The sequence below is a fragment of the Gallinula chloropus genome (assembly GCF_964237585.1).
Source record: "Gallinula chloropus genome assembly, chromosome: 23".
Lineage (NCBI taxonomy): Eukaryota > Metazoa > Chordata > Aves > Gruiformes > Rallidae > Gallinula > Gallinula chloropus.
Window position 1 is genome coordinate 3672071 of NC_140108.1, and position 15716 is coordinate 3687786.

Consider the following 15716-nt stretch of genomic DNA (forward strand, 5'->3'; position numbering starts at 1 on the left):
CCTGGGAAAGGCAGGAGGGAAGTTTCCGTACTCCCTGGAGGTGCAAGGAAGCTGCTCCTAGGGCCAGAGGAAGGTGGGGGCTGTAGCAGGACGGTGGCTTCAGCGGTGTGGATGGGGTAAGGTGGCACCCTGCCCGCTTTGGCAAAGCCCTGTGGGAGGGGGATGCTGGGGTTGCAGGGGACCAGCCCTCCTTTTGCAGGTGCCGATTCTTACGTGGCCTCATGATGTGGGTTGTGACTCCGGATCGGCTGGATCCACATGGGGCATCGCTGTGGGACAGAACCTGGGTCTTGTGACCCCCTGGGGCGCTGGTCAAGAAGCGAATGCCAGAAGGAGAAGCCACTTCTGTACCTCTCACTGGAACCCAAGGAGTGTGAGGAGCCAGGTTTGGCTTGGGGAACATCGCAGGGGTGATCTGTGCTGTCCTCACTTCCCATGGACTGAAGGAACTCGCTGAACGGCACCCGCATGGCAGGAAGCACCCAGGGGTGACAGCCCTGCTCCCCCCAACTGTTCCCAGCAAGAGAGACCCCGGCCGGGCGGGCAGAGGGGCAGCTGGGAGTGCTTGTGCCCGAGTGGGCTGTGAGGTTTTCTTGGCACCCCAAAAAGCACCTTGGGGGGCACAGAGGAGCTGCTGCGATGGAGATCTGGGCCGTGGCCCTGTCATTTGTCCTCATGCTGCCGATAGCTGCTCTGGTGTCTGGGAGCAAACTGCAGCCCCAAATGTAAGTAGCCAGGAAGGAGAACTGGGGGGTTTTCCTGGGGCAGGGGGCAAATGCTGTGTTTTGAAAGGGAGGAGGAGGGGAGGGAGGGCAGCTCTGCGCCCCTTTCTCTACTCCCAGCTGTATGTAAAGGTGCACAGGACTTTGAAAGCCTGGCCAATGTTTGCTTGCAGAAGGTTTCTCCCCCAGGTCCCTGTGGTGTGAGAGTGGGGGGCTCTCTCTGTACATGGTTTGACCTTCCTTCCCAGCCCTCCTGGCTGCTCTGTGCTTCACATCTCCGTCTCTCAGGCGTGTTTCTTCCCCCCCTCTGCCGTTACCCCAGCAGCCTTTCTCCCTTAATGGAACTGTACAGTTACAGTGTGGTGTTAATCGCTTGGCTGCGCCGGAAAACTTCCTTGCAGGTTTGGTCTCCTGCCAGGAGACGGGCTCTGGATGCAGGGGGATCGTGCTGATTCCTCTCGTGAAGGACCCTGCGCTGCTCGGTGTGCCGACCCTGGTTGCCCCGATGCCCTCGCCTTTGGGACAGGGAAGGGGAAGGGGGAGAGAAAGGGGAAGGGGGTCCTTTTTGACAGACAAAGGCTTTGCAGGACCGTGCCTTTTCTCCCTGCATCTGGGATTTCGTGCTCCTGCCCCAGCAAGGGCTTTGTAGGACTTGTTGGATGAGATGCTGCCGATGAGATGTGTGCCAGAGACAGGACAATGCCAGCGCCTGGGAAGTGCTGTCACTTCCCACAGGGCATCGCTGGGGATGCCTGTGACCCGCCCCCCCCCCTCCTGCCCCTCTCCAGGGCACATGAGACCCTTTCTTCGCTGCAGTCAATGCCACCAAAGCTGTGCCCCTGCCAGCCTGGTTCTTGTGGTTCCAGTTGGAGATGCAGACAGCTCGAGGTGAGGGATGGGCATGTACCATGCTGAGGCAGCTTGCAGCTCTCTGTGAGCCCAACGGCTTGGCCGTGTGTGTGGGGTGACACAAGGAGACCTTGGGGCCAAGAGAGAGCAGGATGGGGCGACACATGTAGTAACCCCGAAGGTATCACCGGGCTGGCTGCAGCAGCAACGTAGCCGAGCATCCCAGGGCAGCCAGGCTGTGGTCTCTGTGCTTCCCCATGGCTGGATCATTTAGTTTAACTTCTTCTACAGAAAGCTTTTTGTGGGAGCTCCTGGCCCCTTTGAAGGGCTGGAAGGAGCTGGGGTGTTCCCAGATGCTCAATGGCTCAGGACTTCTTGAGCCAGGGACAGATGCCTCCCTCTTCCTTCTCACTTAGAACTGCTGAGCAGTGCTTGGTGAAGGAGAGTCAGGATTAGAAAAGAACTAAAGTGCAAATGTTTTTTTCCCCTGTTTTCTTCCTGAACTGGTTATATTCCCTTTGCTGACTGGAGTTACTCTCCCAGCCCTTAACTCTGAGTAAGTGAGGAAGCATCTAAGACAGCAAACCCAGTTCCTGCTTTAAAGCAGCATTGATGAGGTGATGTATCGCTTCTGGGGGCAGGGTAATTCTTTCCCAGGCACTGTCAGGAGATGTGGATATCACTGGTGTTTGCAGTGACAACAGCCAGGAAAAGAATCCCCTTGGTGCAGAGAGAGCACATATGTGTTCTTCATCAGTGGAGAGTGGACAGAAGGGGCAAACACAGAAATCGCTGTGCTGCTGCACGGCGTAGGCTGCTGCTTCCTCTGCTCCAGCCTCTCCTCAGTGTAGAAATGAGCCCTAAGGCATTGTCACTGCCTCCGAGGTTTGGGAGGGGGGTTGGGACAGAGCAGGGATTGCCCAACATGTGCTGTGTCTGTGGGGCGATTTCCCACCCTCAGGGTGGGTTTGTGATGCTCACTGTGGGGGTCTCCAGGGTTTAACAGATTCACAAAAGCCTGACCATGCACTTCAGAGAGATGCAGGTGATGGTGTTGTGCTGTATGTTCTGGTACTGTGCAGCCAGCATGCCACCTGTGCCCAGGAGCAGGAAATTCAGGGGGCTGGGGCAAGTGGGAGGCTGCACTCAACAACTGCTCGTGGCCATCCGACCTGGCAGATTCCCGTTCCCTGCACCCACTGAATGAAACAAGGAAGGAAATAACTGTACCCCTGACACGTCTGTTTGTCTGTGCCAGGCCCAATGTGTGTGCAGAGCAGGAGCTGGCGATCGTGGGGCACCGGCAGCCGTGTGTCCGGGCTGTCACCCGCACCGTCAGGGTGTGGAAGCAGGACTGCGCGGGACGGCGCTGGTGCACGGGCTACGAGCGCAGGTACGTGTCCTTCCCTCGAGCTGGGCTTGCTCCTTGGGTGGCAGAGACCCTTTCCTTCCATCCTTGCAGGGCACAGACCCCTTCCTTCCACGGCGGGTCAGGCGGCGGGGTAACAAAGGGGCTCGTTGGGGGGCTGAGCTGATGGAGAGCCTCATGTGAGGGAGATGTGGCTCTGGACCCCCAAATTAGCTGGGAAGAGTAGAGCTGTCTGTTAGATGCTTCTCTTGGCCATAACCGGCTGACTGAGAGAGGTTTGTGAGCGCTGTGTGCATCAGGCAGAGGGGTTTCTGACCCACCCAGGCACCTCTGTGATGCTAAGAGTCCTTAAGCTCTTAATTCCTGAAGAGAAGATCTGTCCCTTTTATTCTCAAGAGGCTTCTCATCGCGGTTTGCTGCCTGCATCTCCTGATGATGTTACACCTATTGATGTGTTAATGAAATGACTTAATCGCATCAGGTGCCTTATTCCTGCCTCTCTACATGTCTCAGCCTCAACGCAGAGCTTCTCAGTGGGCTGTGGTGTCCCAGAGCCGAAGGCAGCGCTGGGGCTGGGTGGGGACCGCTGTGGCATCGTGGGTGTGGTGATGCTCAGTGGGCTGTGCCACAAGGGTCCTCAGCTTCCTTCACACCATGAGCAGGACTCTGCCTGGCACACGTCAGGGGTGTGAGCACTCCTGCAAGGGTGAGAAAGGAGTTTGAGTGTACATGGAAACGTGATGGTGGCATCACCAACTGACCCTCACTGGGAGCTGGGCATCCAGGCAGGGGTGTGGGGGCTACGAACAGGGATGGCAGTGGGGACAATGCCCTGTTCCCACCAACACGGCAGCCAAACTGCAATGGGGGATCTCCTGTGCTCCGCCTGCTTTTCCAGCCTCATTAGGTGGTTACAGGTAATGACAGTGGCAGTTTCAAAGGGGCAGCTGGGACTACAGGCAGCTTTTAAGTCTTGCCTTTAGGAATTCCTCCTAACCTGTAATTGCAGGTAATTATCTCAGCGATGATACCTGTGCATTGTCATACAGGAGCGGACAGAGTCCTTCTTGATGGGACTGGGAGGTGACGGGTGCCCTGCCTGCTTCTGCTTCAAAGCTCTCCAGCTGTCCCCTTCATTCTGACATTGTAAATCAAGGAACTGAACTGGAAACCTCTCTGTCCTGCTCCCTTACAAACATTGGAGCAGCCTCCTGCTAAAACTTTGCTCCTGATGGAACATGGAGGTGCTGTGGGGGATTTCACCCCATGAACTTTAAAAGGACTCAGCAAAACTCTGCAGGCAAGATTTGTCCTGCATCCCTCACTCTAAACTTCCTTTAGGAGCGCCCACTGCAGCACGCTTGCTCCAGGAGCTGGAACATCTCCTGCCAAGCTGGGACATCTTCTGCCAAGCTCCCTTGAGCTGAGCAACTGAGGGCAGCAGAGCGCGTGGTCTCGCGCTCGCAGGGATGCTGTGCAACCCCCATCTCACCCACTGGAGCTGCTCCAGTTGGACCGGTTTGGGCTGGGGAAGCCTGGTAACAGCCTGAGGGTTTGACACACAAGGCTGGCCTGGAGTCGCCCTGGCTGCCTTGGAGCTTGTAGGAGAATCCAGCATCCGCTCTTCCTTTCCCTGTGCCGGGCGAGGAGCAGCATCTGCAGGAGCTGCCCCATTCCCACTATGTGGAATCCGTGGTTGTGAGCAGATTCCCTAAATGCCCCCCCAGCATGCTGCTGCTGTGCCATTGCTTTGCTGAAGCCACGGTTTGGGGGGAAGGTGGGCTGGGGCAGGCAGGGACGGTGTTGCCCACAACAGCTCATGCATTGTGTTTGGATCCCCCACCTCCGTGGGGTCCTGGGGGGTCCCAGCCCTGGGCTGGGCTGGAATGTAGCTCTGGTGCCGTAGGGATCCAGGCAGCTCCTGTGTTCTGAGCTGCCTCTGGAGCACGAGGATTTCCTTCATGATTTGCTGACAGCTCGTGCAGACAGAACTGGGCTCTGCCTTTGTTTCTCTCAGCTGCAGTTCCGTGCACAGGCTGGCACAGAGGAGCAGCCCCAGGTCTCCTTCCCGGGCATCAGTGGCTCGCTGGCGTTTAGGGGCTCTCTAGAAACATTCAGACAGAGTCGAAGGACTAGACAGAGTTTGGGTAAATATTTTCAGAGGCCACGTACACCACATCAGCGGTGCCAAATGTTTGCTGTTTGTCTGACTTGGTGGAGCAGTTTCAAGTTCTGCCAAAGGAGCTTTTAAAAAAATATTGGCTTCAAAAGTTTTCTCCACGTTCCGGTTTTCACGTCTCAACAGCGTCACGTTTCCAGGAAAGAAGTGCCACTCTTATTTATTTATGCTTCAGATCAATCCCCCCCCCGCCCTTCACTGCCCCAGTTCCCACCCCAGAGCAGGGGCTGTCAGAGGGACCTTCAGTGTGTACCCGGTCGCAGCTGAGGAATACTTTGGGAAAGGGTAGAGAGCCAGGGTGGTGATGGGGACCTGGGTGCTCTGGTCTCTCGTGCTCCCCATTAAAGTCAATTTCCTTTGCACCAGCGCTCACTGCTACACCAGGTGGGAATAAAACACCAGCACATTTGAGAACCAAATTCCTCGTGGTGTCTGTGGGAGTTGTGGTTTTCCAGCTCCGGGGGGATTAACACTCTTGGGGGGGGGGGCACCCTGTGTCCTTGCCTTTCAGAACCACCTATCACACCGGCTACCGACCAGCCTACAAGGTGAAGTACCAGACTGCGTACAGGTGCTGCCCGGGATGGTCCCAGCTCCGAGGCGATGCCGGCTGTCTCTATCGTGAGTATCACGCCGTCGGAGTGAGGTTCCCCAGCCAGGGCTGGGTTTGGGCTGAGGAGGCTCATCCCACGCCCTGTGCCCGCAGCGGGTGCTGTGGAAATGTCTTCAGAAGGCTCTGGGGGTGGGTTTGCTCCTGGCTGTTTCTCTTCAGCTTGTGTCGGAAGGATGTTTCTCAGCTGTGCTGGGAAGCTGCGCTGTGCATTCGGGCTGGCACGTGGCTCAGGCTGGGGGTGTGTAGATATTGGCATAGAGGAGGATGTGATGCTCTTCTTGTGGAGGATGGAGGCAGCGTTATCCTCGTGGGCCCCATATTCCCGCCTCCCCTCCAGGCTGCACCGCTTGACGTGGGAGGCAGATGCTGTGTAGCTCCAGGCTCCTTCCTCTAAACACCATGGCCACATCCAGCTGGGGAACTATTTAACTTTAAACTTTGCTTTTTGAGAGGTTGAGAGCAAAGTAAAACCTTGGCTCCAGTCAAACAAAGGTTTACCCAAGCCTGTGGTTAGAAGTAAGTGTCACTGTCAGGGCAGAATCACATGTGGTCCCTGTGATATGTTATTAGCTCTCTGCTGAGCTGTGTAACAGAGCTCTGATCTTTCCTGAGTTGGGCTTTGGTGGTGCTCCTGCCCTGGCCATAGAAAACCAGAGGCCTTTTCCATCATGGGCAGGTGAATCAAGAGAGCATTTGGGCTCTGACCTGCCTGGGTATGGCGGGGCTGCAAGCTGGCCGTGTCCAGCTCCATCATAAAGGTGAGCTTGGGTGCAATGACCTACAAGAGACAAGCATCTCCCACAGATGGTCATGTTTTGTTTGGAGAAGAGGCACCTTCCCTGGGCTTTGATGCCTGAAGCAAAGGGGTTTCTATGATAAAAGGTGTTTCTAGCAGGCAATCTCTGTTCTGCCTCTTCAAAAGCCTTCGACACCGGCGAGCAGCCCCGCTGTGCCTGAGGAAACCCCCCTGGGTGCCTAATAACCGCTGCTGGTGAGCAGATAATGATGGTGGGTGAACTGGGGAAGGTGCGTTCTGTAATGACAGTTCCTGCTGAGGAAGTGAGCAATCCCATCCGGGAAGGGAAGTGAGCTGCTCCTGGTGTGCTCTTAGCTCCTCATCCTCAGCGTGGGACCGGCTCTCAGAGCCGTCTGGGCAGTGGTGTTCGCTGGGCTGCTCCCTGTGGAGTTGGTCAAGGATAAAAGTGAGGGGGAGGTCCGGCTCCTTCGGAGATAGAATGCTGTGACTCTCCCTGGTGATGCTGGAGTTGCTGCCAATGGGGCGGGTGAGCCGCTGGTGTTTATTGTCTTGGTGTGTTCCTGCCTTCCATCTTGGAGCTTTCATCTGCTCAGCCCTGTTTGGGAAGGAAAAGGTCAGGAGTCAAGACACCCTTTGCATTTTTAGCGTGGCATTGGGCTCCTTCACACCTGATTGCAGGTGGATTGACGTCCAGGCTGTGCTCCTGGGTATTGAGTGGCCTCTGAGGTGCTCCTGAAATTCCACACGGTGCAGTGACACAGCTGTAGCCTGTGCTGATTAGGATGAGGGCCCTGCATGGCTGGTGACCCCTGGGATCCCTGTTCTCAGCTCAAGGTGGTGAAAAGCCACGTCCCACTGAGCCCATAGCTGGAACTCCGCTGCAGGCGCCGTGTCTGCATTCCTGGGCTGGCCACTGCCACCTTCAGAAACCCAGGGGAGCAGAAAGGCACCAGGAGAGCATGGAGGATGCCACAGAGGATCCATTACCGGGGATATAGTGCTGATGACCAGGGCATGTAGTGCTGGTGACCACATCGCAGCTGCAGTGTGACCCATGAGCCGTGCAGGAGGTGCCAGTGCCAGCTCTGACAACATGCTGCTGCAGGACAGACAGACTCCCTGCCCAGGATGGCCCTGGCTGGGCACTGGCTCTGCTGCGGGGCGGGATGGAGGTATCCAAGTCTGTTTTCAGTGAGGTAGCAGAAAGGAATGGAGCAGCCCAGGTGAGCAGAGCCTGGCCAGGATAGCACCCAGCACTTCAGAGCAATGCGCAGTCTGGATGCCTCTGCGGAGCTCTGGAGGAGCTCGCCTCTGGATGCTGGTCTAAAGCATCCATCACCAGCCCCAGTTGTCTTTGGGTTTTTATCCAGCCCTCGGTCAGATCAGGCTTTGTTCTGGTTTTTAGCTCTGGCAGAGGTTGAGCCCTGCCCTGCCCTTAGCTGGAAATGACCTATTAAAAAGCTCCAGGGTGCGTTCCCCCGCACCCAGCCGTGTCCCTTACTGCCAGCTCTGCTTAGCTCCAGCACGTCGCCCATGGCACAGGGGAGGCCAGGCCCACGTTGGCTCCTCAGGCACGGCCCAGCCCAGCTCACAGCACAGCCCGGCATGGCGGACAGGCCTGCTCAGGCACGCAGGAGCCGGCTGCGCCCGCCTCGCGCCGTTATTTGCGATGCAGGTTGGGAGGCTCGGCAGGAAACGTGTTCGTTAACAATTTAATTTCCCTATTAGGCTGACTTTCCTTTGCACATCCCCTCCTGGCTCCCAGCGGCTCATTGTTTTGTCAGCTGAAAGGCTCTGACTGAACTTCTGAACCTTCCTCCCGGATCAAGCCTCTAGTGCTGGTTAAACTCCTAACAGAGGCTCCCCGCGGGCCAGCGCTGTCCCTGTGGGATGGCCATGCTGTGCTGCTGTGAGCCTGAACCTTGTAGGAGAAATGCTGTTCTCCATCGCTTTTCCTTTCAAATCAGCCTCTGGCTTCTGACTTCCCAGGAATCCCCTTGTTAAATCCTCACTAGAGCTCCCATCCAGCCCTTCAGTCAGCAGCCAGAGAGGCTTTCTGCAGCCTATCCTCTCTATCCTCTCTCCCCAGAACGGTGTTGTTACCCTTTTCCTGGGTCTCCCTGGCATTAAATGATGTTGCTCTGGATTAGGAGCTGGTTTGCAGAAGCCTTGGCAAGCGCAGGGGAGGGAGAGACCCGCCGGCCCCTCAGCCCCACGGGGCTGGGAAGTAGGTTATTCCGGTTTCCACTCGGTGTGTGCCAGCCCGAGGCACAGAGCAGGGAATTGTCCGGGTCATTCAGGGAATCTGGGCCGCAGCCAAGAATAACACCCGTATCGGCTAATCCCCGGTTCGTGTCGCTGCCATTGCTTCTAATATTTTCCATTGTTGTGCTTCGGGTATAACTGAGCGGGGCTGAGCGCTCCTGGCCTCGGGGCATCCTGCAGCCAGGCTCAGCTTTGCAGAGACCCTGCTTAAAGCCTGGGCTTAGGCGAGTAAGGCGAAGGGTTCAGGGAAAACCAACCCCCTTGTTAGGCACTTTGCCCACTCGGTCAACTCTGTGTAATCGGGTTGGGGCCTGAAGGAAAGGGAGCAAGCAGAAGACAGCTCCTCTTGCAGGAGCCGGCCAAAACCTGAGGCTGCAGCCCTAGAAAATCTTGGCACGTACCCGGCATGGGAATCCCATTGAAATGTTCACTGCCAGGAGCTCCCGTGGCCTTGGCAGCCAGGAGGATGCTCACGGGGAAGTGTTTGCCATGGCAGGCATCGCACGGCACGGCTCAGCTCCGCAGGGTGCTGCAGGAAGAGTATCCCTGCTTCCACTCTTCTGGGCCAGCCGGCCAGCACAGGGTTGATGTGGGATTGCTACAGTCTCCGAGGCTCCAAAAAGTGACTAAAACATTGGATGAGAAGATAACTGGCTTTCTGAAGTGACATTTCATCACTGTTTCATTACTGTGGGTAGGAGAGCGTTTGGAGTTCAATGCTGCCTTTGTTTTACTAAGGCATCTTATTTTTGGGAGGGGGGGGGATTTGAAAAATCATTGTGCCCCTAAAAGAGCCAACAGTGAGGCTTAAGTGTGTCAGCTCCAGCACATGTATGGCGCAGGGTCTGTGGAGCTGGGATGTGTGTGGCACTTGGAGCTGGCTGAAGTTGTCACTCTGACTGGAGCTGCATCAGCTGCAAGTGCCACCAGAGCTGTGGTCAAGAGGGGGGGTGGGGGGGGTTTGCTGGGGGCAGCAAGCTGAGACTGAGAGCTTTGGGTTTCTGTTCTGCACCTGCTCTTCACCCCCCACCCCAACTGTGGGGTGATGTCTTAATGTTGGAAGTCATCTTTGAAAGTGCCTCATGGGTGCCGTTGCGAGCGCATCTTGTGTGCTCGAGGTGTCCTGCCAGCCTGCCCCAAAATGCCAGCGCTTCCTTGCGCTGTTCCCTTGTGCTCCCCTTCCCTCCTGAACACATTGCTGGTGTTTGGAGTCAGCAGGAGTGTCTCCCAGCGACTGTTCTGGAGCTGCTTTTGAGGCCTGCACAGGGTCTGCCTTTTCTCCCTGGGTGTAAAGCTGCAAAACAAAGTGTGTAATCACAGCCCTGCTCCTCCTGATGCTAATTAGTTACAGCTCTAGCTGGAATGGGAAGAGAAGCCAGGCCGACAGGTCACTGGCTCTGTTGGCAGGTCGCTTCCTGCCCAACCCCATCAGTCTGGAATTTTGTCACCACTTGTCTGATAGGAGGGAGAAGGGAAAGAAACAGAGGAGGTGTGGGGAAAAGAAAGGGAAGAGAAATTGGCTGGCAACAGGGAGATGTCCAGATCAGTGACTAGAGAGAAGAATTCATTGTCTGAATCTTTAGATGGGCTTAAAAAAAGAAGATAGGCACTTGTTCTGCGTCCTCACGCTTTGACAAAGCACGGCACGCGTGACAGCATCGCTTGCTAACAACGTGTCTCCTTCTGAGCTGAGCGTTTTCCAGTGGGAAATATAAAATACTGGCTGCTCTTCGTGGGGAAATAGATGTTCCACTGGGAAAACCACATCCTTGTTCGTGGTTTTATTTAGATGACTTGGAAAGGTGGATTTCAGAAGCCTAATTGGGCATTCTCTGTCTCCGTGTACATTTTACACTTCACTTGGTGCGGACAGAGAAATGTGGCTGCTCAGGCTTACTTACAGCTTAGCTCTGTGTCATCCTCCCAGCCGGAAGGCGATGCCGCCTTTGGGCACCGGGAATGCTCGGTGGAGAGGCGGGAAGCGGCTGCTAGTGGTGTGTCCCTGCAAGACACCTCAGATCCCAAAATCAGGAGGTTATCTCTGTTGCCCCAGGCTCCAGTATGGTTCTGCGTGAGGTGCTTTGTGTGTTACCCCCTTGTCGGCCGCAGAAGGGTGATTTCATCCATCACCCTGCAGCTTTTCCCGTGAATTCACACTTAGCTCACCTTTAAGAAAAGCCCCTGGATGTGGCCTGAGGTATTTGAGTCCCTGTCCTACGCTGTGAGAGGCTGTGTGTGCTGTTGGGGTGTCGCTTTGCTACCCAGGTAAGGGTTGCCTTTCAAAAACTGTTCAGCAGTACTTCTATAATAGTTACAACTGGGCTGGGGGAGCTTTGTTGGTGGGCAGGGAGCCCTCTGCTCATGGTCTCCGGAGTCATCCTCTCCCTTCTCCTCCTTGCAGCCGTCTGCAGTTACGGGATGTGCTTCAACGGTGGACATTGCATCGAGGGATCCTCGCAGCCCTGCCGCTGCCTGCCGGGCTTCCAAGGGCCTCGCTGCCAGTATGGTAAGCACTGGTTTCCAGTTCTTCCTTTGCCTTTGAGTTAGAAGGGGAGAGGATACAGAGCGAGGGATGCTCCTCTGTATCCTTCCCCCCCCCCCCCCCCCCCCCCGCCATTGTTTTATCTGCAAAACTCCAATAATCTGCTCTCTGCTTTTCTTGGCCACTGTTCGTAACGTTTGGAGAACTGGGATGTTTGGAAAGGAAACGCTTATCATGGCTTGCTGTGAAACATAGCTCCGTGCTGTACAATGGCCTTCATTCCTGGCTGCCATCAGCAGAGGGATTTGCTGGAATCGGAGAAGGAAGCTGATTAAAGTTGGGTCAAACAAAGAGACCCTGTGGTCGTGGGCTGCAGAGGGAAGCTCAGCCTGGGGAAGCGTGGCGATGGGCTGCCACATCGGACGGCAGAACCGTTACGCTCTGGCTAGCTGGATCAGTTATATCTCTGAGCAGGCTTTAATTTGGGGCTGCTAAGCTTTATTTAATTAACCTCCGTGCAGTATAGAAATTCTCTCTTGAGGTTACTGAGTTTCCTGGGTTGGGTAAGGGAGAGATGTTTGTGAGATGAATGTTCCGCTTTGGTACCGTGACGGTCGGTCCCCAACAGCTGCCACGGGGAGGAAGGGTTCTCATTCCCTTTTATAACCACCCCTAAGCCTGTCTCTCCCTCCAGGGATGTGTGGTTGTTCTTTCCCCAGCAGAGGTAGGTGTGAGGAGGAGGGGACCTGGCTCAGCAATAGTCCTTGGCAGGAGTGGGGGTCTCCCCGTGTTGTGTGGAGTCCGAAGCCCCCCAGCCTCCCAGCAATGGGAGCCAGGGTGGGAGGGTGAGCCCATGGGCAAATTGGTTTTGGGGGAGCACATGTCCCAGCACTGCGCCCCAGGAGGGCAGGTTGGGGTCAATTCAGATGTGCTTAAAAGGCTCCCAAGTCCCATTTAGATAACACCCCTAAAGAAAGAGGATACCAGCCAACTCCCCCTTGATGCTGTTGACTTTAGGCTCAGTTCATTCCTCGCTCCCTCTTGAACACGTGTCACTGCCTGGGGTTAGAGCTGCCTTTACTGCAGTCAGAGGCTTTCCTGGGACTCAACCAGGGTTTGTGTGGGGTGGCTGGAGCCCCCTGCCCCTCAGCCCCCAGCACGACTTCTCAATTGGCTGCAAAGCTGTTTCCTTGGCAATAAGAAATGAGAGGCTGCCCACAGACAGGCTGGGAGCCCTGCTGCTGCTCTCTCACCACAGGGCATCCTGACCAGAGCTGCTTCCACAAACACAGGCTGCACGTGGCAGCGAGTGGCCCCTCAGCCAGGCTGGTGGGATTTTGGGGGAGCCTGAGCATCCTCAAGCTGAGAGGTGCCACACACCCACCCAACCATGAGCGTTGTGCAGCTGCAGGGAATGGGGCAATGCCAGGGAAGAGAAGCAACCCAGCTTTAACCCTCTGGCCACCCGAAGCTCTGGGTAATGCCAGCAGCTTAAACTCTGCATTTCAAGTAGGATCAGGAGGGAGCTGCTTCGTATAAAAGCAATTTGCCGTTTGTTTTGCTTTTTTCTTTGTGTTTCTAAAATAGCTTCCAGTTTGTTTTGCCTTTTTTTTTGCTCTCTGTGTCTAAAATAGTCGCTCTGCAGACACAATAGTAACCTGAGGCCCAAATATTTACACCCAGCAGCACACTCCATCCGCTTCCCTCTCACCCTGTGAGCCCTGGGGATCAGAGCAGGGCTCCTCCTGGGATGTGCACGGTGCTGCTGCCTGGGTTCATGTGTTACAGGGGGGTCTGGGAAATTAATGCAAGTATTTTTTTGCTGTAGCTCCTCTCGTGCAAATGAATACAAGTGGGACATTTTGCTGTACAGAACCCAAGAGGTAAAAAACCATTGTCACATTTGGCAATGCTTAGCAGATCCTGAGGTTATAATTGGTTGCAGCTTTGAAAATAAAGCACGGGTTTCTGAGCCCCCCGAAAGCTGTTTTAAAAGGGAAAAGACTGGCTTGTTTTGGAGGGGAAGAGAATACAGCTGTCATTCCACTAACATTACCCCTTTGGATGAGGGACCTGAAGTTGGTGCTTGGGCTCCCAAGAGGTCAGCGTGGGGATGGCTGGAGATCTGCTTTTATTTCCCTGCCCTCCAAAATGCTGTGCAGGATAGCAGGGGGTGTGTGACCCCAGGGTGGTGTGTGTGCCCCTGGGATGGTGTCCCCACTTGTGTGCCTCCAGGCTGGAGGGGGATGCTGGAGTCCTGGCCAGACTCCTATTGTACCTTTCAACGTGGGATGTTTTCGCTGGCCAGTGCAGAGCAGCCACAGTCTGGTGTTTGCCCTGGCAGGAGATGAGGCGGTACCCCACCGGTCTGGCTCCCAGGGGGGAGGTGCTGTCCTTCCCCCTCTCCTGAGCTGTTGAAAGCGATATTTGGGCACTCCTCAGCTGTGTTAAGCCGCCTCACACTGAAGGCTGAGCTCTCAGTCGGGCTGCACGAGCTCTTTCAGGGAGGTCTGCAGTACATCTTGCTTACCACTCTGGGTTTCAGCACCTTCTCTCTTGCCTCTTGCATCTCGGTGGCTTTTTGATCCTGCCAAGTGCTGTCTGCACTGAGATTTAGCTTCTTTTTGTTTCCTCAGCAATGTGGTGCCTCGTACCTGCTGTTAGTAGGGCTTTGCTGGAGCAGCAAACCGGAGGAAGGGGCTGAGAGAGCATCGTGACAGAGCCCAGGGAGGCTCTTCCTGAGCCTGGGGAGCAGCTGGGTTGTCCCAAACTCCTTTCACCTCTTCCACATCTGGTAGATGAAAGGGTTGTAAATGGGGTGTTTGAGGCTTGGTCTGGGCTGAGACCCTCCTTAGGACCCCCCCTTCTTTGAGCTTGGGCGTAAATGACCTTTCTGCCTGTGGGCCCGTTGCTGGGAGAGAGGGGGTGTCAGAAAACCTGGGCTCTGCTCCAAGCCTGTCCCGCTGTCCCAGGGATCCTGGGACCATCCCACACTTTGGGGTACAGTTCTGGGGTACAGCAGTGGAGCAGCTCCCACGGGGGCTCCATCAGCACCCGGCTCCTCTGCACGCTGCGGGGTTGTGTGTTCCTGGCAGGGGTTGTCTGTCCATCTGTCCGCGGGCCGGTGACCATCGAGGCTCTTGCTGTTTGTGTCTCCTGCTGTCTGTCAGCTGCTCGGCTTCAGCGTCCACTCACCCACAGCTCCCCAGCAGAGTGGGTCGCTTCAGCGACACTCAGGCGCTGGGGGCTCCGTGAGGGAGCGTTGCTGTGCCGGAGGGACGGGACCTTTCCCAAATAGCCAGCTGTGTTCTGAAGGATCAGCCTTGCCCAAAGGAGAGGGCAGCTGTAAGCGAGCGGGGCCGTGATGAGTGTCAGCTGGGCAAGGCCGGCAGAAACCCCTTTGTCACCGCTTCAGGAGGCCAGTACTGCAGCCTTTAGAGCACTGCCCTCATTGACACGAGCACTTGACATACCCTCAGCGTTATTTGATTGACTAATGACCCTGTTTCTCCTGCTAATCTCTTGAGGCTGTTCGGTTGGAAGCCTTTGCATGGGCCAGGGGGTGGGTGAGAGGGGTTTGCCGCAGCCCCCGGGCTGGAGGTGGCTTGCAGAGAGCACGGGGCTGTAAAGCTGCTCGAAGATGCTGCGGTCAACACGGGGAAGGCTTTGTCTTGGGAAGTGAAGGCAGCCACCTCGCAGGCTCTCCTCAGACCCGGGAGCCAGGTGCTTCTTTCCCAGATGGAGGGACCCCAGCAGGCAGCGCGCATGTGCGGTAACGCTTGTTTGGCCTCGGGGAGTTCCCTGCTCCGAAGGGACCCCCGTGCCGATTTCAGAGCGACAGAGGCGAGGTATTTCATGGCTCACAAGGCTGATTTCAAATCCATTTGTGGCACTAAATAGCAGCAATTGTTCTTCTGCTGTCAGTTTATTGGAGAGAATCCACTGTTAATAATACCAGGGCTAAATTAAGCAGAGCCCTTCTCCAACAGCCAAGAAGTCCCAATACTCTTATTTATAAACAGCCTCTGGAATCAAAGGGGGAGCCTTCTGCTGGAGAGGGAGGAAGAGCCGGAGCCCAGAGGGACTGCTGCCAGCCTCCAGCGCGGCCGTGCACCTCTGCCCACCCGGATTCTCTCTCTTTGGCTCAGGAAGGCAGTGGAACAAGGGCAGCTTGTGCAGAGCTCTGCTCCCTCGTGCGCTATCGGCTTGTCCATCAGCCAGGCATTTGGTATTTAACAGCTGGCAAACAGGTAGCGCCGGACCCTTTGAAAAACTTAGAGGGAAGAGAGAAGCCGAGAGAGAAGCCAAGGCTGGGGGGGTTGTTCAGCTTAAAGAAAATTTTGGGAGGAAAAGGAAAGTGTGCTGAGGCTGGGGACTGGCAGGGGCTGTACCCACAAAACAAGGTCCTCACACTTCCATCTGTGGGGCAGGCCCAGCACCGTTCACCCAGACACATATCACAGGGCTCACTGCAAGCTTC

At 55.8% G+C, this 15716-nt stretch overlaps 1 protein-coding gene across 1 annotated transcript in view; it reads left to right on the forward strand.

Moving 5' to 3' along the window:
- Positions 1 to 639: 639 nt before the first annotated feature.
- Positions 640 to 15716, forward strand: part of MEGF6 (multiple EGF like domains 6) — a gene marked incomplete at its 5' end in the record, with an annotated part of 66682 nt that continues 51605 nt past the window's right edge. Inside the window, 4 exons of the mRNA XM_084274735.1 lie at positions 640 to 725; positions 2830 to 2964; positions 5631 to 5740; positions 11156 to 11260. Of these exons, the coding sequence (XP_084130861.1) occupies positions 640 to 725; positions 2830 to 2964; positions 5631 to 5740; positions 11156 to 11260 (436 nt within the window). The remainder of the gene's footprint in view (positions 726 to 2829; positions 2965 to 5630; positions 5741 to 11155; positions 11261 to 15716) is intronic.